This window comes from Odocoileus virginianus, chromosome 31 (assembly GCF_023699985.2).
Source record: "Odocoileus virginianus isolate 20LAN1187 ecotype Illinois chromosome 31, Ovbor_1.2, whole genome shotgun sequence".
NCBI classification, from domain to species: domain Eukaryota; kingdom Metazoa; phylum Chordata; class Mammalia; order Artiodactyla; family Cervidae; genus Odocoileus; species Odocoileus virginianus.
The window spans coordinates 12,700,432-12,724,906 of NC_069704.1; the positions used below are offsets into that span (position 1 = coordinate 12,700,432).

The following is a 24,475-nucleotide window of genomic DNA, read 5'->3' on the forward strand; positions in this document are numbered from 1 at the left end:
AGCTGACTTCTAAACAGTGTGCTAAGCCTAGGGCAGGGGCGTCCCTCTCACCTGTTTGAGAATGGAGAGGGAGTCTGGGAAAATCAAATAATTTGGGGCTGTTTATATACTGTGTATTGTCACACCAGTCTTTCGTTTTTACAATAAAAGCTAAAACCTATTGGGCACCAAGTCCTAGGTTGTTCTAAGTAATAAGCATTCCGTATATATTAGCTTGTCACCACTACCCAATAAAGTCTGTCTCATTATTATTTTATTATCTTTTCTTTGTAGTAGAGGCAAGAGAAGTAGAGAGAATCTAATGGAACTTGCCTAGGATCACACACACAGCAAGTGGAGACTCTGGATTTGAACCAGCAAGTGGGATGCTGATGCTCTTAGCCATAACTACAACCCCATGCTGTCTCTAGACATAAAGGTTGGTTTTGAACCTCATCACAATCCTTTAGATGACCTAAATCTGATACAGATCAATTAAATTAAAAGGTATTTGCTGCATCATTAGACCATGATATTTTTGCACCTTGTTTTATGTCCCTGGACATGTTTCAGTGTTTCCTAGTTCATAGTCTATGGGAACTTGCATAGCATTTGTATCCTACTGTTGTGAAAATTATATAAATCTTAATTTCGTTGATAAAAAATATTTACTGAGAGCAGCCTAGCAGACACCAGGCAGTATCCTAGGCACTCGGGACATGTGTACACACAGTGGGTGTAGTGCGGTGAATGCATGCGTGCATGCTCAGTCGCTTCAGTCATACCCGACTCTTTGTGACCCTGTGGACTGCCGTCCGCCAGGCTCCTCTGTCCATGGGATTCTCCAGGCAAGAATACTGGAGTGGGTTGCCATGCCCTTCTCCTGGGGATCTTCCTGACTCAGGGATCGAACCCACATCACCTGTGTCTCCTGCACTGCAGGCAGATTCTTTATCCACTGAGACACCTAGGGAGCCCAGTGGGCTGAATGGTGGTCCCCCAAAGATATGACCACATTCTAACCCTGAAACTTGTAAGTATGACCTTATTTGCAGGGGCGGGGGGAGGGTCTTTGTAGATATAATTAAAGGATTTTGAGATGGGATCATCTGGGGTTATCTGGAAGGGCTCTGACTGCAATGCCAAGTGTCCTTCGAGGAGACAGAAGAAGAGAAGGCTCTGGGAGAGGAGAAGGCCCATGGAGAGGGAGGCAGAGATGAGAGTGATGCAGCCACAGGCCAAGGAATGCTGGGAGTCGTCGGAGGCTGGAAGGGGCAAGGAAGGATCCTCCCCCAGAGCCTCTGGAGAAAGCACAGCCCTGCTGACACCCTGACCTTAGATTTTTGGCCTCTAGAAGTGTGACAGAATACAGTTCTGTTGTGTGAAGCCACCAAGTTTGCTGTAATTTGTTACAGCATCCTTAGGAAACTTACAAAGTGAGCAACCTGTGAAGTCCCTGGGCTCCTGGAATTTACATCCTGATCAAGAAGGAACACAATGTAACACAATGTAGTGTGATATAAGGTAATATAAAGTAAAAAGATAAAACCATTTGCTGAAAATCAACAGCAGATAAAATCAAGAGCTAAGCTCATTCTCACACTTCACGCTAGAATGTCTTACCTGCACCCCCTGATCTGAGCGTTAACCACCCCTCCCCTCTACAGGCTCCCACAGACCCTCTTTGAACCTTCATGATAGGAGCTATCCCACCAGCTTGTAATTGATGGCTTGGTTGTTTGTGTTCCCCAGTGGCCTGTAGAAAGCTTCCTCTCCACGCCCTCTGGCCCTTACCTGAGACTAAGAAGGGGAGGAAACCGAGACACCTGAAGGACCAGTAAGAAGGAAGCCAGCAGACACCAAGAGGTGAGCAGGACCAGGGCATGTGCTGGGACAGCTTATCTCTGTCCGAGGCCAGGAGCCAAGATGGCAGGGGAGGCCGGAGGCCGGCCCAGTGCTCTTTCCAAGTGGTGGCCTCGTGTGGAGCTGCGTTTGCTAATTTACACTGAAGAGTCATGTGATCCACCAACGGCCACGAATGCCACTGGTGATCAGAGACGTCCAGTCCTTCCAGCCAGACCTGGCTATGGTGGCGACCCTCATGCCGCATACCATGGCGGTGCGTAAAACCCTTCCTCCGGGCACCCTGACTGGGGTGCCTGGCAGTGGTGTCCCTAACCTCACAGATATCCTCTGTGCACTGGCAATGTTCAAGCATCATTCACGTTTTTCCTTTGCCTTTTCACATGGGAGGAAAAAACACGAGACTCCCAGATCCCCGGAGTTTGTATTATTCCGACAGAGATTCTGCTTCAGAAGAGATCAAAAGCCTTAGCAGTGAGGAGAGGAGGGTGCTTTAAGTCAGCAGGGAGCACGGCGGTCTTGTCACTTTACATGAGGTTTTAGGTAAGTCACTCGGGGGCCTCTATTCCTTTATTTTTTAACTGCATTAAAGAAGATTTTGATATTCATAAAAATAAAGAGGAATACAGCATAATAATAAACAGAACACTCAAACAAAAAATACATAATAAAGACTAGGCTTCAAACGCACACCAAACAATATAGGCTCTGAGGCAGACCATATTTCCTCCACAGTCCATAAAAATCTCTTCCATCTCACATGCTCTTCAACAATGTGACCTTGCCACTCCCACCGAGAGGTGGATTCTCATTTCCCCCGCCTTGAATCTGAGTTGGCTTTGGTGGTGGAGGTAGTCACTAGGTCGTGTCTAACTCTTGAGACCCCATGGACTACAGCCTGCCAGGCTCTTTTGTCCATGGGATTTCCCAGGCAAGTATACTGGAGTAAGTTCCTATTTCCTTCTCCAGGGGATCTTCCCAACCCAGAGAACAAACCTATCTCCTGCATTGCAGGTGGATTCTTTACCGACTGAGCCACCAGGGAAAAAGCTTTAGTGTTTAAAGTTTTAGAGTTGGCTTTAGTGGTTCAGTTGAAACCAGTAAGATGCAGTAGAAATGATGAGACCAGAGTTCTGAGGGGCCGGGATGGAAGAAGTCTTACAACTTCCTCCCGGCTCCCTTGGAAGAATATCTGCTCTCTAAACTAACCCCTTGGGGTACTGCTTCTCAGAACCCAGCTGCCACGCAGGGAGAAGGCTAGCCCTGTGGAAGGGCCACATGGAAGTACACGGATGTTAGTACCACCCAGCCTTTGAGGCATCCTAGTTCAGGCCCTAGACACACAATGAAGGTGATTCCAGCACCCAGCCCCTTGAGTCATCCCCAGCCATGTGTGTCCTCCCAGCTGAGGTCCCACACTGTGAAGCACAGACAAGCCGTTACTGCTGTTCTCTGCTCAAATTCCTGACTCAGAATCTGTGAGTACAATAAATCTTAACTCATCACATTGCAAGTATAATTGCACATGTGCTCCAAATGGTCTCAAAAATAACGATAGTTTCTCCAAGAAGGGATGGGAGCAAGGATGTTGGCAAATCCCTCCTAATAAACATGGCCTAAAACCTAACTCATCTATTGCTGCATATTCTTTTTCTCTCACCTGGTCTGAAATTCCCATTCTCAAGGCTCACACCTTGGGTGAGAAATCTAAAGAACCCTTGGTGGCAGAAGTTGCTTTGGTTGGGGATGGGGGGAGTAAGAAGAGAGGCATTTCTTCTAGTGTTCTCACATGTCTGCTGGGGAACTGGAACCCTAGACCAGGAAAGGGTTTGTGCAGTTTATCTCCCTTTGTTGCCTTGGAGGGTTCAAGGCTTGGACCTGATTGGGGGAGAAACTAGAAAGGCCAGGAGAGGCAGCCTTGCAGTGTTAAGTATCAAGCAGCCTGGAGTCCCAGTACACTCTTCATTGGGCCTGGGCAGTGAAAGAGAGCATATCAAGTGGCCTTGTGCCAAAGAGATTGACAAGGCTGCAGACTGTGGTGATGGAGGTGTCAGGTCAGCCTCCCTGCAGGCCTGCTTGCTCCCCATCAAAGCCTGCCTGGGTCCCCATGGCCACATGACTCCTGAACCTCAGCCATTAGACTTGACTGTAAGGCCCCCATGTTCTAAGATCATAGACTGTCCTTGCTGGGGAGGACCTGGGAAGAGACCATCCATTGCCTTCAGAATGCACAACTGGTAAACTGGTAAAGATCATGGAAGAAACTATCAACAGGACCACTGATGCTTCTGTTCCATTAAGAATTTAAAGGGGTTAGAAGTGACCACATTATAAGCTATTGGGGCAGAAAAATACCATTTTTTTCTTTTTTTTTTTTTTAATACCATTTTCAAAGCATTTGTAGACAGGGAACTTAAGGCATGGCAATCATAGGGCAAAAAACCTGGGACCAGCTGCCAAGAAAGTTGACTCTGCATAATTCCTTGGACTAAAGCAATTGTTCTAAGAGCTGGAAAACGCAAGCGATCCCCAAATGTGACTTTTACATGGCCTCAGGGTATGGATGGAATTCTCCCACTATTTTCATCATTCTGGGCACTTTGAACTCAATCTCCCTAATCAATGAGGCAACTATAATGGAGCCTTTAAAACCTGAGTAAGGCAAGATGCTTGGGAACATCTGGCAGTAGGCTTTTCCACTACTGACCACTAGGAAACTCACACGCAATGCAGATGTGCGTGAATGCAATTTCAGAGTGCCCCCTTCCTCGCTGCTCAGCTTCCTAAACTGACCACAACCCAGAAGCATCCAGATTTCAGAATCTATAGAGAGGGACTTTCCTGGGGGCAGGTAGAAACCTTAGAGCAGAGGAAAATTGCAAAGAATATAACTTTCATCCCACGGGAGGATTCTTTGTGATAATGAGCAGTTGTTCCAGTGTGGACTTCAGTGTTACTTTGTGAGGAAGTGAGTTCCCTGTCACTTTCAGCCTCTGGGAGAAACTGTCTACTGACTCCCACTCACTGGGTTCATTGCAAATTGTGAAGTATCAGATAAAAGCTGATCCAGGTAACAACACATCAGTTATGCATACTCCAAGATTCTGCAATTGCATGAGCTGTCATAAAATCACTGCCTTTGCAAAATCAGCACAGCATTGGATGCCAAAAACCAAACCAAAACAAAACAGAAACCAACTATTTCTTTCGAACACAGAGCTGACTTTCATGGCTCAGCATTTGACAAGATTTCTCTTTTCAATCAACTGAAAGCCTTTATGTCATTCTGCACTGAGAATCATTAATGTTATCTTCATAAATCTTTTAAGGATTCTGTATTCTGAGGATGTTTGACAGGGTGATTTTTATTTCAGTATCAACACCTGTAACTCCAGGTTTTAGAACAGTGGTTCTCAATTAGAGGCTATTTTGGAGGCATTTAGCCATGCCTGAAGACACTTCTGATTGTCGTGACTGGGGGTGCGGGGGTAGTGTTACTGGCATCTACTGGGTAGATATCAGGGATGCTGCTAAATATTCTGGAAGTCACAGGACAGTCCCCCACAAAAGAAAGAATTGTCTGGCCCCAACTGTCAATAGTGTTACTGTTGGAAACCCTCTCTAGAAGGATAGAGAAAATAACAACAATAGCACCATGCTTACTTCAGGCTTCCTTTGTGGCTCAGCTGGTAAAAAATCCACCTGCAGTGTGGGAGACCTGAGTTTGATCTCTGGGTTGGGAAGATCCCCTGGAAAAGGGAAAAGCTACCCACTCCAGTATTCTGGCCTGGAGAATTCCATGGACTGTATAGTTCATGGAGTCACAAAGAGTCAGACACGACTGAGCCACTTTCACTTTATGCTGACTTCCTGACAGTCTACTGCACTGTCACTTCACACATGCACATGATCTTTACACATGACAACAACTCTTCATGGTGGGCATCGTTATCCCCAGTGTACGGGTGGGGAAATTCAAGTCCAGAGAAGTTACAGGGCTTGTCCAAGATCAAACAACTTGTAAATGCAGAACTAGGGCTCAAAGCAAGGACAATCAAATTCCAAGGTCCAGTTTCCTAATCACTGCACTCTGCTGGGGGACCTTTGCATCACCACACACTGTTTCCAGCAGAGATTAGGTTGTACACAACCAAGAAAGTGTCCTTGGGAGCCAAGGGCTTTGGAAGGCTACAATGGAACCTGTATTTCTTGAAAGAACCTGAATGGGCCAGCCTGCCCAGTCATGATGCTCACTCACAATGGATCCAAGCCCAGACTCTTCCAGGCCCTTGAGGAGGGAGGAGGAGCATGTCTATCTGTCCATCCACCTACACCATGAGGCAAACTTTGGTGTGATCTCACTGAAGATCACAGGCCTCAAAGACTGTTAGTTTAAAATAACCATTTCTGTTGACAGTTTTGGAGTTAGGCAGAGTTGAATTCAAATAATGCCTCTTTCACTTCTTAATGGGGCCATTCTGGGCAGCAAGTTGCTTTCTCTCTCTCCTAAGACTCAGTTCTTCCAACTGTATAATGGGTATACAGTTCTTGGGATGAAATGAGAATATTAATGAATTCATGGAGGTCCCAAAGTTAGGTCAGTACCCAGGACAGAGGACAAGACCAACACATATTAGACAATACAGTCCATTATATCATCATATGTTTTACAGTCTATACGGATATATTCTGAAAAGAATGGGAATCAGACCAGGGCTAGATGGGTGAATACTGCCAGGAGTACACAGATGTGGAATGCCAATGTGGCATGCTCCATGCCATGCTGAGAAAGAACAGTGCATCATGGACTTAAAAATAGCAAGCAGAAAGAACATACTGAATCTTGAGCAAGTGTCCTTTGTGATTCTAACGAACACTCTGCGGTTGCCTTTTCTAGTACAGCTATTTGTGGGTGACTGTCATCTCCTTTGGTTGCCAAAATCCCATAATATAACACACACATGCTTATGCCTGATGTCGCCAGTCTTCTGCTTTGAGTGCTTTAAGAATGTGGAAAATTAAGTGAATTCTGGTATCCATCAGAGACTAACGGAGGCACTCGAAGAATCTCGAGTCAGAAGTAGAAATGAACCAGGCCACTTGCACCTTGAATTTTCTTTCTAAAACGTTGTATGGCCCTCTATAAGTTAGCAATTGAGACTTGAATCTTCTATTCAGTGAATATTTTGATGTCACATATTTTAGAACTGATGGCTGTTGAAATGAAATTAGTCACCTCTGGGATGAGTCAGTTACACCTGGAGCTTTTGTTTCTTGAGAATTTAGCCTCTTTCCCCAATACTGGCCTGTCTCCAAAACTACTTCCTTCTAAAATAGTGATATTAATATTTCACTGCACAGGTATATTTGTTTAGGAGGGATTTTTGGCCAACCTCCCAAATTAAAGGATCTCAGAATACCATAGCTGAAGGATCCTGAGAGACCTCCCACTGAAAAGATGAGGGAATTGAGACCAGAGAGGATGAGAGATTTATTGAAAGCAACATGGCAAATTAGCAGCAGAGCTAGAATCAGTATCTTGGCTTTGGCACAGTTAGTTACTTTTTCATTTACCACTGCATGAGGTTTCTCATCTTCTTCGGGGGTAATTCTAAGGTGAGTGGACAAATTTTCCCTATATGTCTCACTAATGAAAGAAAGTTAACACTATATTTCAAACACTTAAATAAAACTTGGTTAAATAAAGAATCTTAGGTGAAAAACCACAAGGCAAGTGACAAGACTTGTTGATTGGAGCAGATGTGAAATAGACAGAGCTGGTGTGGCTCTAACTACCTAAAATCTCCAACAGCATCGATGGGAAACCCACTTGTGGCCCCCAGGGACCCATCATGTCCAGTGATGGCATGGACAATGGTGGGTGATGGGCCCAAGGCAGAAACAATCCTTTGGGCTTTCTCAATATGGCACTTCAATGGAAAAGCAGACAGAAGATGTGATATTCAATTTTTTAAAAAAGAGTACAGCTTTTTCTTTCAATGATTCCAACTTTTTTGTTTTTTAAAAAACCTGTTTTGCTCCTGGTTTCTAGTGAGCTGAGAATACAATTGACAGACTGACTGGGCCGTCCCAACACTACGTCGTGAAAAGTTGTCCAAGAGAATTTAACAATCAAAATATCCATTATACTGATCAGTTCTCATCTTCTTTCCCTGTCACCTTGATTTCATCACTTCAAGGCTATTGTGCTCTTAATTTCAGACAGAAACTTTTGAAAATTGGTAGAATTTTCTGGCCTATGTGAAAGTAGCTGTCTTTCCTGATCTGTATCAATTGTGTTTGGTAAACCAAGGCTTCCCTGGTGGCTCCGATGGCAAAGAATCTGCCTGCCATGCAGGAGACCTGGGTTCAATCCCTGGGTTGGGAAGATCCCCTGGAGAAGGGAATGGCAACTCACTCCAGTATTCTGCCTGGAGAATTCCTTGAACAGAGGAGCCTGGAGGGCTACAGTCCATGGGGTCACAAAGAGTCAGCACAACTGATGACAAACACTTTCACTTTCAAACCACGGCTGTTTCTAATTAAGTTCAAATGAAAGCTTGGCTTCATCATGGGGCCTATGGGGGACAGACCTCAGCCCAATGCCAGAGAGACAGCTTTATTCCCACCTATTCCCAGGTGGTGCGAGTGGTAAAGAACCTGCCTGTCAATGCAGGTAGACGTAAGAGATGAGGCTTTGATCCCTGGGTGGCGAAGATCCCCTTGAGGAGGGCACGGTAACCCACTCCAGTATTCTTGCCTGGAGACTCCCATGGACAGAGGGGCCTGGCAGGCTACAGTCCACAGGGTCACACAGAATAGGACACAACTAAAGCAAGCAACTTAGCATGCACGCACGCATAGAAGTCCCAAAGCAGGGTTCAAATTTCCCTGAGTCAAAGCCTTCAAATCAGTCTGAAACCAAGGGTCAGGGTTGTCCTTTATGGGTTTGGATGAAATCAATTTTCTTACAAACACTGTTTACTTCTCACTTCCCTTAGGGGTTTATAGGAATTAAAATTCCTATAATTATAAATAAAAATTATAGGGATTTCACTTATGATCTATGCTTTTTACCATTTTAGAAATTGTTCTTGAACCTGACCATGCAAAAGAATTACCTGGAGCAGTGTTTGTAAAACATAAATTACAAGACTCCTCACCTTGGTTCCCTTGTGGCTCAGCTGGTAAAGAATCTGCCCGCAATGCGGGAGACCTGGATTTGATCCCTGGGTTGGGAAGATCCCCTGGAGAAGGGAAAGGTACCCACTCCAGTATTCTGGCCAAGAGAATTCCATGGACTGTATGATCCATGGGGTCACAAAGAGTCGGACACGACTGAGCAACTTTCACTTTCACCTTGGTCACTGAATCCAAATTTCCTGGAATGAGACCTGGGCATTTATATTTTTCAAAAGCTTCCCAGGTGATCCTAATGCCTAGATTTAATAATTTAGTTACATTTTCCCCTCCCTCCCTCTCTCCTTCCCTCTGTTTTTCCTGTCCTCTTTGTGGGCTGCCCTCAAGACCCAAGCACCACATATTATGGTTTTAAAAGACAGACATCTCAGTTCCAAGCCACCATCAATTTACAAATAGCATTTTGGAAGAAAACATGTCTGTTAATCTGGAACTGCCTGTATAGTTACTGGCGCTGTAAAGGGTTTTCAAATCAGAATTAGAAAGGTGGTTATGTTCTCTCTTCTTGAAGATATATCCAGTGAAACAGACATATGTCTAAGTGCAAATTCTCATGCTTTATTTTAAGTCTTCATCATATTCAGAACGGCCCAGACATAAGAATTCAGATGTGACCTAAATTCTACATACACATCAAGTTCTGAGTTAGGTTGCGACCATTATCTTCTCTTGTTCTAAACTAACTGAGCCTATTTCCCTTCATCTTTCCTTGTAGGCACCATCAGATTCTTCAAGCTACTCTGAATTCACCAAGAGGAACTAACACACCTGCAGAGTACAAATGTGCTAATATACTTTATTATATTCATATTATATATTAATACAGTTTGAAAAGAATTCATATATCTCTTTAGGAAAATCTAATTTGTTGCTAGGGGTGAACTTAGACGAGTGGACCCAAATGTTAAGATCTACAAATTAATGTTCTGTTTCAAACAAAGAAACTTTCCTTTAGATTCTCTTATTTGGTGGTTCTGCAGAGAGTTTCCAGGATTCCTATTATGTAAAGATCAGATCTGACTTCAAAGCCACTCATATTTTCCTTTATTCTCTTCCCTTTCCTCTGAATTCCTGAGTTATTTTAGTTCATCTCCTTTCACATTCATTTGCTTTTCTGTACTTTTTCTCTTGCTGACCAGTTTTCCCTCATGTTTGCAGTTTTCAATGAAATAATCATGCCTCTGGAAGATTGAAGGATGAGTCCCCATTTTCACCCCTTCCTGTATCTGTACTCTTTGCCCCATAATTCTGAGTTCCTTTTACTAAGGGCTGACTGTCCATCTCCTCCCCTGGGTTTGGGGATGAACCATCCACCCACCTTGGCTAATGGCTCATGGGCAGTTCTGAGCCTATGCATTGTTGCCTGTTCAGCCCCTCTGCACCTCTGCCATCGCCATAAAAGGAAATTGTCATGATTAGTTCATTTGTGCAAGGAAAGTATGAGCAACTCATCCAACCTACAGCTTAGAGTCACTTAGCCAAGGTCAGCTAAAATGAGCAAAGCCAGGCTAACCAATCCACACAGACTCTGTAAAACTGGAGGATGCTTCTGTTTACAGTGAGCCTTTAAAGCAGTTCAAGGGATTAAGAATGTGAGAGAGAACCAGTGTTTGACTTCAGGGAAGTGTCAGGTGACTGAATATCCTTTAAGGGAGGAGCAGGGGGAAAGCGCTTTTCTTTCTTCTCTTGGGACTGGAGCTTAGCGATGCTAAACCGCATAGAAGACAGAAGATGTAAGGAAGATGAAGGGAAGCAGAAACTGACATCTAGGGTAGGGGGAAGCTCCTTCCACAAGAGGCCCTAAGGAGGAAATGATGCCATTGGCAGCACTGTTCCTACAGAAAACCAGCTCCAGGGACCACAGCTCATCCCCCAGCGAATGGCCAATGTCCGTCTGCCGATGTCCAGCAAAGCCATGATTATGGCAGAAAGAAAGAGCCCCTGGATCCAGGCCTAAGCACCCCACTCCTAGCCCCTTAGTCTGTTAGGATTTCTTTCCTTCTGGCTTGGGAATCTCTCTCAAATGGCCTTCCAGGAGATTGCATGCATTGAATGAGTTCTTTCCTTACGCAAAAGATGAAAAGAGATTTTCTTTTCTTTTTTTTTTTTTGGAGTATGGTCATGCTCACCTGAACAACAAACCAGGACTTCACTCTTATATCTCACTCCAGTGATTAATTTAGCCTAAACTGAGCCTTGATTTAAGACTCTACTTCCACATGTAATGGCTCATCTGACAGGTGAGAGTTACTACCTACTGGGCCAGAACCATAATATATTTGTATTCAAGTCAAAGTGAAACTGCCAGTGTGGCTGAAGACCACGTTTTCTGATGCCAATTAAGAAAAGTAGAAAAGGTCATAGAACTAGTTTTACCCTACTTTCCAAATCCTGTCTGCCTTCCATCTGTAATAACACCTACTACATGAAATGAATGTACATGACAGGCTCAGTGAGAAAAGACATCCGGGTTTTAAAAAATGATTTTTAAATCAGATTTTTGCCCATCTGTGTGTACCCTGTCTCCCTCCACTTCAGAGGGGGCCTGCAATTTTCATCTTTGTTTCTTCATCCTGCCTGGAACTCCTCAGGAGTATAATGCTGTCCCATGTGACCCCGAACCACAGTTCTTGCTGTGTCTAGACTGTACCTAAGTCACTGGTTCCTAGGGTTTTGCCAGCTTGGACTGAAGAGTAACCTCCCAGGCTCCCTCTGCCAGGCAGGTCCCCTGATGTGGTTCACCCAGCCCCAATCCTTTCATTCAGCAAACTATGGGGCATCTACTTGGTGCCAGACCCATCTGTCCTGATTACGTGAAACCAGCAAGAAAGAGACAGGAAATGGACTAGAGCTTTTAACAAGAGTAAAGACCAAGAGATGCTATATGGTCTCAACTGTCGTTGCAGCTGAAAGCACCATGGACTTGCCACTTTGAGACTTAAAAACAAACCTCCTATAAAACCATTTCTCAAAAGAAAGAAAAAAAAATTTCTCAGAGCTGTCTTTTCCTCTCCAACTTACTGTCACTGTTTCCCATTATTCATGGCTCCCTCATCTTGTCTAAGATGCAGCAAGCTGAGCCACTTTTGAGGTGAGGCAATCCCCAAAGCTCAGGACTCTGGGCCACTCATTCTGCCCCTTCCCCTTCCTATCTGCTGGGCTTCTAACATGAAGAAGTCCTTTTTTTCCCCCTGGGATCCTGGAGGTACTTGTCCTCACAAGCTTGAGGTCAGCATTCACATAATTAAAATTTCTTCTTCTTCTTTTATACACACACACACACACACACACATATATTTAAATAATTAGGTTGGTCAGAAAGTTCATTTGGGTTTTTCTGTAACATCTTATGGCAAAACCCAAATGAATTTTTCAGCCAATCCTGCACATACACACAGAGACATATATATGTTAATACATAATTTAGCCTTTCCAATATTACATATATATGTACATATAATACTTAGCTTTTATCCTTTATATTTTAAGAAATATGTGCTTGTGTATGTATATGTATGTACACACACACACACACACACACACACATCTCATATGAACTTTTTCTTAGCAGGTTTCCCCCACAAGCAAAGCTTGGCCAAGCTGCTCCAAGAACTCTTCAAGGGGCACTGGGGCTCCAGGAAAGCAGGGAGATGGCCTAGAGGCCTTACAGTCAGTCTGCTTCTCCCTTTGGTGATGCTGTTGGGGTCCCCAGCGTATTCTCAGCAGCTTCATGCACTCTTGAGTACAAATGACTGGAAGCAAATTAGCTATTACTCTTTGTATTTTAAAAGAGTTCAAAAACCCCAGGAGAAAGAGATGACACTCTCCAGGATGAGATTTCCGGCAGAATTTGGGGGATGAGTTGGAGATGCAGATTTTGTTCCAAGGCACCTCCACTCACCATCTTCCGCACCATCTCACATCTCTGGCTGGATGCCCTGGGACCTGCTGTGGCTAAAATTCCCAAATGGAAACCTCTATTTGTCTTGCTTCTGTATGAGTCTGGCTAGACACTGGACATATAGGAAGGTCACTCATCTCCTAGACTGAAATGTTCAGAACCTGCTTGAGGACCACAGAGCACCCTCCGCAGCACTGAAGCCACAGAATACTTAGTGAATCTTTTAGAGCACAGGCACACAGCCTTCAGAGGGACCCTCAGTGTCCATTCCAAGACCCTTGGCTATAGATGTCCCACTTCAAGTTGATCAAATGTAGTAAATCTGGCGACAGACTAACAGCTAACAGCCTGAGCTCAAGAAGGAAAAAGGCAAGAGCTGACACAAGAACTCAAAAGGGGGACATTTAGTGAAGGGGCAAGCTGCTCATCACACCTAGTTGGTCCATGAAGACATCACTAAACTACGTGACAGCGCAATAGGATACTTAGTCGTCAGAGTAAAAATTCTGGATCCTCTGGGAAAGTTTCAGCAGCAACAGTGCACATACTCTGTTTAGGAAGAGAATTCTAAAGCGCTGGGAAACGGCGATGGCGTTCAGCAGCGCCTCCTAGAGGAGAAGGGCAGTTACTGCACCGTAAAGCCACAGCGTGAGGCCCTGGACCAGAAACCACCTACCTCTGAATGTTATCTTCAAGCTGTTTGACTCTGAACTCATCCTCCTCAGACTGCCGCCTCCTGGCTTCCTCTTCTTCCGCGGTTCCAGCAGGTATACCCTGCAGCAGCCATTTTTCTCGAAGTACTTTAGACTGTGGGAATGAGAAAGAGAACGGACTGACGATACCTTTCAGTTCACACCGTCCTCTCCCTCCAAGGTCCTTCTGTCTCAGCTTCACCCCTCAGCAGTGGGCCCCCACTTGCTCCTGCCCTATGTCCAGAGAGCCACCAGAAGGATCGATTCCCGCATTTTCTATGATTAACAAGTTTGAAAACATACAGAAGAAACTAGACGATGCATTCCTGTGTAATTTCATGTGCATTTCACAATTATAAACATTTTGTCATATTTCCCCGTATATTCTTCCCACAGAAGCATTTTAAAGTAAATAACCAATATCAGGGCATGGGATTCCATTACTCCTCTGTCCAGGAAATTCTCCAGGCAAGAATACTGGAGTAGGTTACCATTTCCTCCTCCAGGGGATCTTCCCAACTCCGGGATTGAGCCCGGGTCTCCTGCATTGCAGGTGGATTCTTCACCATCTGAGCCAGCAGGGAAGCCCTTCCCACTGAAGCCTCTTAAATAACCAGCATCAGGACATTTCACCCATAAATATTTCAGTATGAGTCTCTAAAACATAAGGATATTTCCTATGCAACTACAGATTGATTATAAAATCTCCCAAGAACACTTAATATCCAGTCCATCTTAATGTGTTCATTTTAAAAGATTAAAAAATACTCCGTAAAAAAGTACTTAAAATTTATGGGGCATTGTTTAATAATATAAAATCAGGTGTGAAAGCTTGTGGTGCAATTTGTATATGCTGGTGGCTGTCTTGCCGGCTGAGTTGTATCCCCCTAGGGGACAGGAAGAGGGGATCTAACAGAACAAGACCGTGGGGCCTGTTCAGGGAACTCGGTTTTCCAGAGGTGTTCTGACATTACAAGTTCCTTTATACCATGTACCCTGCCTGCCTGGTCAATATTTTCAAATTTGAACTTGGCTTTTCACACAGACTAAAAACCAAGAAAAGTCTAAAATTAGTTTGAATGGTTCACAATTGTGAGAGACACAATCGTAATGTCTTTGCAAGCAAGGCTCCTGATACCTTCAGGCTTCTCAGCAAATGACCTTGGAGTGTTGATAATAAACATCTCACAGGGTCTCAAGTCTGTCTTTGTTTTTTCATTCAGTCTTCTGGAGAGAAAAGGCTGTGGCTTTTTAAACATAAAAAATATGGTTTTTCATAGCTTGGATTTAGAAGAAAACTCTAGTCAGTGTTCCTGCTCATGAATAAATAATTCAAAGGCAGCTTACGTGCTGAAGATGTGGTTATGAGCAACTGGATGCTGACCCTGCTGATGTGCCATACAAACCTTTATAAATGGGACAGTCCCAAAAGGATTCACGTGGCAATCTGTACTGAGGGCTTGCTGTTGCTGGGACCTCGACATGACCAATGAAATAGACAAATCTCAGGCAATTCAACCAAGGGGCAAAGGGAATATTAAATTCAGTCTGTCTGGTACAATCCAATACTTGATTTACTGTTTTAAACTCACATGATCACGAGTTACATAATAAAAACAATAAAAATAAGTAATTGTGTCCATGGAGTTAAAAGCCAAGACAATTTTTCAAAAGAAGAATAGTGATGGCTCTTGCTGCATGAAATATTATCATATATTAAATGGCTAGAGGGATTAAAGAGAATGAAATTAACACAGGAATGGCAGATTAATGGAATAAAAAGAATTCAAAAATGGCAGACTTGAGTATAAGTGAGAAATATGTATATGACAAAGAAGACATTTAAATCTGTGGGGAAAAAATTAATCGATAAATCATGTTGAGGCCACCGCCTCACCATCACTGAAAAGTAAAGTTATTCCTATCTTGTTCCTTATAGGAAAATATATTCTAGATTTTAATCGACAAACTACTGAAGCAGAAGAATCATCATAGGTTAAGTGTTCAAGATGGAAATGTTCTTTCCAAGGTCAACATCAAGGTGAGAAATTGTAAAGTGAATGTTAGATGTGAGTTCATGCAAATTATAAACTTTTGTAGGAGAACTTCAAAGAACTCATATACAAAAATCAAAACAAAGATCAAAGCTAATGTATTTTGGATACTAATGTTAATGTAATTTCATTTTATTCTCAGGCTGATGAGGCCTATAGTAAGGGTTCCATATCTTGTTCTATAAAAATATACTGGGTCATATCTGGGTGGTAAGCAGATAATTGATAAGTTTTTGCTTTATATTTTCCTGTACTTTTAAATTTCACTCTTGAAATGATTACACACTTCTTCTTTTATAATTAGGAAAAAGAATACATCTATTAAAATTGCTTGCTGGTTCCATACATGAGCATTTTTTAGAAATTCTTAACCACAAATATTAGATACTCAATAAATCTAAGGATCTTATAAAAAGAAATCTGAGTTTAATTTGGCCAGGACCTCAAGGTACCTGGAGGTTTCCTAATCAGTGGGTTGCAGCAGCTAATATTTCAACACCTCCTTCATTGCCTTATAGAATTTGCTTGTCACTCATATAGAAAGTAATGATATTTCATATTGTGGAGTTACTATATAGCCCTAACTATTGCAATTAACAAGTATATTAATCAAATATACATGTATCAACATGATTGCCTTGCATTCTATTTATTTGCTTTGACAAGAGACCAGTGAATGTCTAAATAATTCTATTTCATGGCATAAGAATAAGCATCCAAAGACTTTGATAATGAGAATTATATATTAATAAAAATGAAATCAAATTCTAATGTTTTTCCATTTAAATTTGCACTGAGATTATTTTTTTTCCTAAGAGCATATCTGGGATTTTGAAAAATGGTAAAATAAATAGTAATTACTGACCTATTTTCTACTTCAAGAAACTACCAATCATCACTGCAGCATATCTCCACATGGTCCAAACTTTCCGGAGCCCATGAAAATATATTTAGAGTAAAACAGACACTGAGGAGCACAAATGACGTCTCTCTAGACAAATCATTTCATTTGAAGAAAACAGTCTCCTGGGGAAAGCATGATTATGGAGCCAGTCCTGGGGTTCAACTGTGCTCCCCCACTTAGAGTTTCTATGCTCTTGGGCAAGCTACTTGATCTCACTAGTTTGTTTTCTCATGTAACCCAGGGGGAGTAGTATCTACTTTGGTGTCATTATTGAGGGGATGTATTTAAAGTATCACACACACATTAGGCATTGAAAAAAATGATGACTATTATTTAAAAAAAAAATCTTTATTGAATTTGTTACAATATTGCTTCTGTTTTATGCTGGGATTTTTTTTTTTGGCCTCGAGTCATGTGGGATCCCAGGAATCAAACCTGCACCCCTGCCTTAGAAGGTAAAGTCTTTTTTTTTTTTTTAATTTTTTTTTTCATGTTTTTTTTTTTTTTTTTAATTTGTTGGAGGCTAATTATTTACAACATTGCAGTGGTTTTTGTCATACATTGAAATGAATTAGCCATGGATTTACATGTATTCCCCATCCCGGTCCCCCCTCCCACCTCCCTCTCCACCCCATCCCTCTGGGTCTTCCCAGTGCACCAGGCCTGAGCACTTGTCCCATGCATCCAACCTGGGCTGGTGATCTGTTTCACCCTAGATATACATGTTTCGATGCTGTTCTCTTGAAACATCCCGCCCTCGCCTTCTCCCACAGAGTCCACAAGTCTGTTCTATACATCTGAGTCTCTTTTTTCTTTTTTTTGCATATAAGGTTATCGTTACCATCTTTCTAGATTCCATATATATGTGTTAGTATACTGTAATGGTCTTTATCTTTCTGGCTTACTTCGCTCTGTATAATGGGTTCCAGTTTCACCCATCTCATTAGAACTGATTCAAATGAATTCTTTTTGATGGCTGAGTAATATTCCATGGTGTATATGTACCACAGCTTCCTCATCCATTCGTCTGCTGATGGGCATCTAGGTTGCTTCCATGAGAAGGTAAAGTCTTAAAGACTGGACTACCAGGGAAGTCCCAGTGATGACTATTCTTGAGTAGTCACTATTGATGATAGACAAAGGGATGATGTGGCTGCTGCGTTGCCTGCAGGATGCTGGCTGGATCTCCACCAAGAGCCCAGGGGGAACTATAACCTCAATGAATGTACTACCATCCAAGGGTGAGGCTGCCAAGCTCCAAAATGAGCCATCACAGGGAAGGTGACTCATGCTATGTAAGGTCAGCCCACAGTTAACTGATTTAAAGTAGAAGCTATTCCTTTCTGGTGCCTGCAGTGATCATCTCTCTCAGTCAGGCACCACCTTCCTCATAGTAAAATGACTCCATTATTTTGGGGAGGGTGGACCAGGAACAAAGAAAGGCAGTCATGAAGCAGGTTCCACCTGTGTTGCAGTGAGGCTAGTGACTGTCCTCACCCAATCTCACCAGGGCATAGAAACTCGAGACCTCCCAGAGCTGGCATCTCCCTCGAGTGTAACACCTGATGAACCACACCGGAGATCTCTGAGCTTTCTCTTTTTGTTGTTCAAGGCTAGTGGTCCACTCCCACTCTGTCTATAGAGGTTTTCCCCAGTAAGAGAAAATTATAGTGCATTGGTCTCTCCATCATTAAATTTCTATCATTTCCAATCCTTTCTCCCCAGATATGGGCAAGGTAACCTTGGTGAAAGTGCCATGTATTTCCTCAAATAGTCAATCTCATCAACTGTGTGAGAATTTTACCAGGATAACCACAGAGAACTATCTTATTCCCTTGTCTCCAAGTCTTTGCAGGAATCTCACTGCTTTCCTATGCAATACTAAATCATTTGTACTGTTATTTTTATTGATTGGATGAATGGGTGGATGGATAACAGACAGATGAAATATGAAATAAACACTGCAACATTGGACTGGATCAGCAATGAATGAATCCTTGGTATCTTATTTGACACCCAGAAAGATGGGAAGTGAGACAAAAGAAACTTGATCTTCTGACATATGTTTATTTCCTGACTTTTGATTCAAGGAATGCAGATACAAAGAACTTCACTGAGCTGAAAGAGGAGAGAATCTGTCTAGTCAAAAACATCCTCTCATTCTTTCAGTATTCTTATTCAAAAGTTCACCTCTGAAGCAAGAATTCACTGAGGTTTAGTAAATTTTGGTCTCTTATCAGGAGTGAGTTGACTGTACTCTGAGCCAGAGACCCAGCTCTGTCCAGATTGACCTTGAACAATTCACTTGGTTCTATGAAGTAAGCTTAAGCCACACCTCTCTGTAAAAAGAAGATGCTAACTTTGGCCCCCAGCCCTCCCTGAGGAACATGGTAAGGAAAAAAAAATGGCATACAGCATAGATGCAAAGCTTCCTACAAGGAAAGGTCCATAAATGGATTCACATGATAAGCAGTAAGAGAGAAAAAGGCAATTTTCACTATCGTGCTTTTTTTCCTTTTAAACACTTTTCTCTAGTTCAAGTTAACGGTGAACTGATAAATATGGGAAGCAGATTTAGGTCATGTTGCTATTTAAAATCATGTTGCTGATGATTTCATTCTGAGGATTCATTTAGCACAACCTTGTCTTCTAGAAAAGAATGGGAAATGCAACTGTAAAGGTTCCTCTTGCTAAAAAAAAAAAAAAGAAATCCAAATAATCCACATCTAGCATCACCCAGAGAGTCAGCCCCACCTTCCCAACTAGCCCTCTGAGCGATCCAATTTCTCTACGTGCAATGTCACGGCAACTTGGGGTGAGCAGGAGAAGCCTTTTCTCAAAAAGCCAGGGGCAGTGAAAAGCCAGTAGCACCACCCCACTGGCCACTGGTCACACTATTCTCTGAGCCTGCAGAAAGCAACATTCTGCAGCCGGTGGAGTCCCTGTGATGGTGATAGAGCTTTCTCCTGGGCTGCCATCAATTATAATGCTTAAGTGCATTATGTTTTAAAGAAAAATAAATAAATAAGCATCTCTCTTTTCCCCGTGGTGCAATGAAAACCAACCAAGTCAAATCATTTCAATACTATCTTTTGACAGTGCTCTAACAGGACACTTTGAAAACTATTAAAGTAGAAATAAAACACATACATAATCCGGCATGCACAGCATTGCTCTTTTACCAGACCACACTGCTCTGATCTCCCTCTCCTCCATATCAAGAAAGAAAAGATTGATATTTTGAATTTAATAAAGAGCACTATGTTAAATGTATCCTTGAGAACCTCTGCACGCATGCACACACACATACAGCACCTATGGATTAGAGATATAGCCCCGGAACTCTGCCTCACCCACCATGTGGAAATTCTCCTCCAATTTCTATATATAACCACCACAGTTCAGAGGCACACCCCACCCCCCTAAACCCATCCACAGGCACCCTATCATCTCATCAGGCTTGCAGAAATTGGAACGCTGTGTAACAATGCCCTGAATTTGAGAAATTCACAAGAACAGCCCAGGGATGGTTTCCTGACTGAATGAAAAAGGGCTGGGGCAGCCCTCGGCAGCGCCTTCACCCAGGGCAGGCTCTGCCCAGCTCTCTGGCGTGTGATCTGCATGTCTAATAACAGACAGGTTCGAGGGATCAGCTGCTTACCTTGGAATGCTGCAGCAGAAGTATCTGCTCGTCCAGCTCTTGGCGCTTGCCTTCTATCTCCGTCTGCCTCTTTCTTTTTTCCTTGAAAATAAAAGAGAGAGAGAGGCTGTAAGAGTGGGTGGGTGTTGGCTCCGGGAATCTGACGGCAGGAAGCAGCAGCGGCTGTGCACATCTGCAGAGACCCTTCCAGAGATGCTGGGCGCACACCCTTGTCACCTGCCCCTCCGGGTCTGGGTGTGTTGCAAGCAGCAGCCTTCTCCTAACATGTCTGCTGTGGGCTCAGTGAGTGGGAGAATTCTCCTCACTCAGCCAAGCTGCAACAATTTAATCCAGAAGAAAGCAGCTTACACACACACACACACACACACACAGAGTCATGTTCTGTGCGGTGTTAATTTAGAGACAAAGAATAAAAATGTCTCAACTGTGAAGATTAGAGGTTGTTCTCAACTGCAAAGATGAGAGAATAAAACCGTGGGAAATTCTGGGCTTAGATTCCTGTTATCGAAACCCTACATATAAATAATGCCATGCAATTTCAAATTTTGTAGGACAAATCATCCAGCTGGACCGACCAAACAATGCAAATTAGATGGGTGGTCTTTGTTTAAGCTTCTCTTGGAGGGAGCATTTCATGTGGGCAAAGGCTCATTCAGGTTATGGTCAATGTGAAGTCTGGACTTGGGCTGCCTGGGTCCAATTCCCAGCTTTTCTATTTGTTACCTGTGTGACCTCGGACAAGTTCTTTTACCTCCCTAGGTCTAAGTCTTTTCTGGAATAAAGAGAAGATAAGAACTGTACCTAAACCATATAGCTGGAGCACTGATAATGATACATGTACAGGACATAGAAAAGTGACTGGGCACATAGTAAATGCTCAATAAATATTATTTGCCATTACACTTACTGTCACATATTTACTTCTAGACAATGCCTAGAGATGGCTTTTTAAAAGAATGTATTTCCCTTGTATTCAGAGCATAACTGTTTCACTGGAGTGTACACTTTGTATTTTTCTTCTCTATACATATCAAATAGAAACAATAAATATCACATAAAGGTGATTAGTTTCTATTCTTATAGAAAGGCCTGCCCTTATGATAGCTTACATGGTTAATATTTTGTCTCCAAAGTGCATAAGGGTGTGGTTACTGACACATTTACTGCACTAGACTATTTCCTTTTATTCACATAAGCAGGGGGAAACTTGTTAGACAAGATATAATTGCGTTTTACACAACAGCCACATCCTGAAGAAGACAAAAATGTAAAAGCCTGGTTGTCCTGCTCTGTGTGAAGGGAGCCTTTAATTTCATGCACTTGCTCTGTTTCTGTGGATGTGCTTGTACCACTGCTGTTCAAATCAACACAGCAATAATTTGTTATAACCAAGTTCTTCTGTGTAATGCACAGACTTTGAAGAAATAGTAGTTTATAATTTCAAGCCACTGGGACATAATATCCAAGTCAGGGACATAATCTCCTGTGAGACCTGAGAACATTCTAGGAACTTATTATTTACCAAAGAACTCCAATCCATGGTGCATCATCGATGCTGCTTAATCCCAGAGGACATCCAAGAATACACAATATGTGGAGGTAGATGAGAAAAGACCAATGATAAGAACCCACCTGTCCAGCATCTCAAAGGTACTACATGATCAAGCAAAGACGTCTAGAACCACTAGCTCTATATTCCAGGATTTCTCAAGAGTAAGTTTACTGGACTTTATCTTTCATTCCCATGGGCTATCAAGGTATATTTGCATACATCCACGCTCAGTCACTCAGGTGTGGCCAATGCTTGGCAACCCCATGGACTGTAGCCCGCCAGGCTCCTCTGTCCATGGGATTATCAGGGCAAGAATCCTGAAGTGGGCTGCCATCAGAAATTGCCATTAATAAGCCCATGTGCCAAAACTACTGAAGCCCATGAATCCTAGAGCCCATGTTCCACAACAAGAGAAGCCACTGCAATGAGAAGCCCACACATCACAGCTAGAGAGGAGCCCCCAGTCCTGCAACTAGAGAAAAGCCTGCACGGCAACGAAGCCCCAGCGCATCCAAAAATAAAATAATAATAATAAACACATGTTAACTGAGTGCTGTGTATGCTACAGACTGAATGTTTGCATTCTCCCCCCAAATTCCTATATTGAAACTTAACTCCCACGGTGATGATGGTATTAGGAGGTGGGACCTTTAGTAGGTGATTAGGTCATAAAGGTGGGGCTTGTGAATGGGGTCAGTGCTCTTACAAAGAGAACCCAGAGAGCTCTTTCATTCCTTCCTCTATGCAAAAACACACCGAAATGAGGGCTTCCTGTGAATCAGGGAGCAGACCCCCACTAGAGACCAAATCAATGGGTGCCTTGATCTTAGACTTCTAAGATTTCTTAGGGCTGTGAGTAAAAAAATTCTGTTGTTTATAAGCCACCCATTCTATGGCATTTCATTAGAGGAAACTGAATGGACAATGGGCTTCCCTGGTGGCTTAGATGGTAAAGAATCTGCCTGTAATGCAGGAGACCCAATCCCTGGGTTGGAAAGATCCCCTGGAGAGAGGAATGGCTACCCACTCCAGTATTCTTGCCTGGAGAATTCCATGGACAGAGGAGCCTGGTGGTGTTCTAATTACAGATCTGGTCATTTGCAAATCTTCCCTAGGCTTTCCCACCTCTGAGTCTTTGTTCATGTAAAGTTCTCACTGCAAGTTGCCATCCATCATATTGATGAACTATGTATGAACAGAAGAAATATCACCAGATGGTACAGGCAGTGAACCTTAATATAGGTAGACTCACTAGTGGTCACTGTGAACAGATATGATCGTGAAAGATGCATGACTTTAAGTTAGTTCTTTAATGAATAAACCAAGGTAGGAATTAGGTAGGTACAGTGAATCAGCAGTACATTCCAGGGAATGTGTGATCAGGGGTGAAACACATTGCATATTCCAGGGATATGGAAATAGAAAGGAAATAAAACTGAGGTGCAGGGCTTGCCTTTAGTAGAGACCTCTGAGACCTTGGATGCCAGGCCAAGTTTGGATTTTATTATATGAACAATGTAACATCATTGTGGGTTCTAATCCAGAGAGTAATATGGTGAAATGACATTTTAGGAACACCATCTTGCACTAGTGTAAAGGATGGATTAATAGGGGTTAGAACACATTTCCTGTAAATGGCCACATAGCAAACATTTTAGCTACAAACAGTCCCTGTTGTAGCTACTCAATGCAGCCATTGCAGTCAAAAATAGCTGTAGACAATCTATAAATAAATGCACGTGTCTGTTCTAATGAGCCTTCATTGACAAACACAGGTGGTGGACCAGACTTAGCCCATGGTCACAGTTTCCTGACCTCTGGATGAGAAGATCATTAAATGTCTTAGGAAGATGTCTTACATTGTAAGTGGGAATGTACACTGGTGCAGCCACTATGGAAAATAGTCTGGAAGTTCCTCAAAAAACTAAAAATAGAGTTACCTTATGATCCAGTAATCCCACTCCTGGGCATATATCCAGACAAAACTATAAGTTAAAAAGATACATGCCACCCCAGTGTTCATAGCAGCACTGTTTACAATGGTTAAGGCATGGAAACAATCTAAATGTCTATTGACAGATGAATGGATAAAGAAGATGGGGGGGGGCGGTGTCTGTGTGTGTGTGTGTGTGTGTGTGTGTGTGTGTGTGTGTGTATACGACTGACGTGACTTAGCAGCAGCATATATATATATATATATATACATTTTATATATATACACATACACACAATGGAATACTTGTTTAGTTGCTAAGTTGTGTCCAACTCTTTGCAACCCATGGACTGTAGCCCACCAGGCTCCTCTGTCCATGGGATTTCCCTTCTCCAGGGAATCTTCCCAACCCAAGGTCTGCACCTGCATCTTCTGCTGGCAGGCGGATTCTTTACCACTGAGCCACTTGGGAAGCCCATACAATGGAATACTACTCAGCCACGAAAAGGAATAAAACCTGGGTGAGCCTAGAGATCATACTAAGTGAAATAAGTCAGAACGAGAAAGAAAAATACCATATGATATCACTTATATGTGAGATGTTAAATATGACAAATGAATTTATTCACAAAACCGAGTCCAGACATAGACAACAGGCTTGTGGTTGCCTAGGGGGCCTGGGGAGGGGAAGGGATGGATTGCCAGGGTAGGGGAGTTTGGGATTAGCAGATGCAAA

General features: G+C 42.8%; 1 protein-coding gene across 9 annotated transcripts in view; it reads right to left on the reverse strand.

The window, feature by feature from the left end:
* The window catches only part of PALM2AKAP2 (PALM2 and AKAP2 fusion), a 538,506-nt gene that overhangs the window by 268,168 nt on the left and 245,863 nt on the right, over positions 1-24,475 (reverse strand). For all 9 annotated transcript variants that reach the window (XM_070459308.1, XM_070459307.1, XM_070459310.1 and 6 more), the window contains exons 3-4: positions 20,255-20,335; positions 13,620-13,750 (exon numbers count right to left, since the gene is read on the reverse strand). In XM_070459308.1, coding sequence (XP_070315409.1) covers positions 13,620-13,750; positions 20,255-20,335 — 212 coding nt within the window. The remainder of the gene's footprint in view (positions 1-13,619; positions 13,751-20,254; positions 20,336-24,475) is intronic.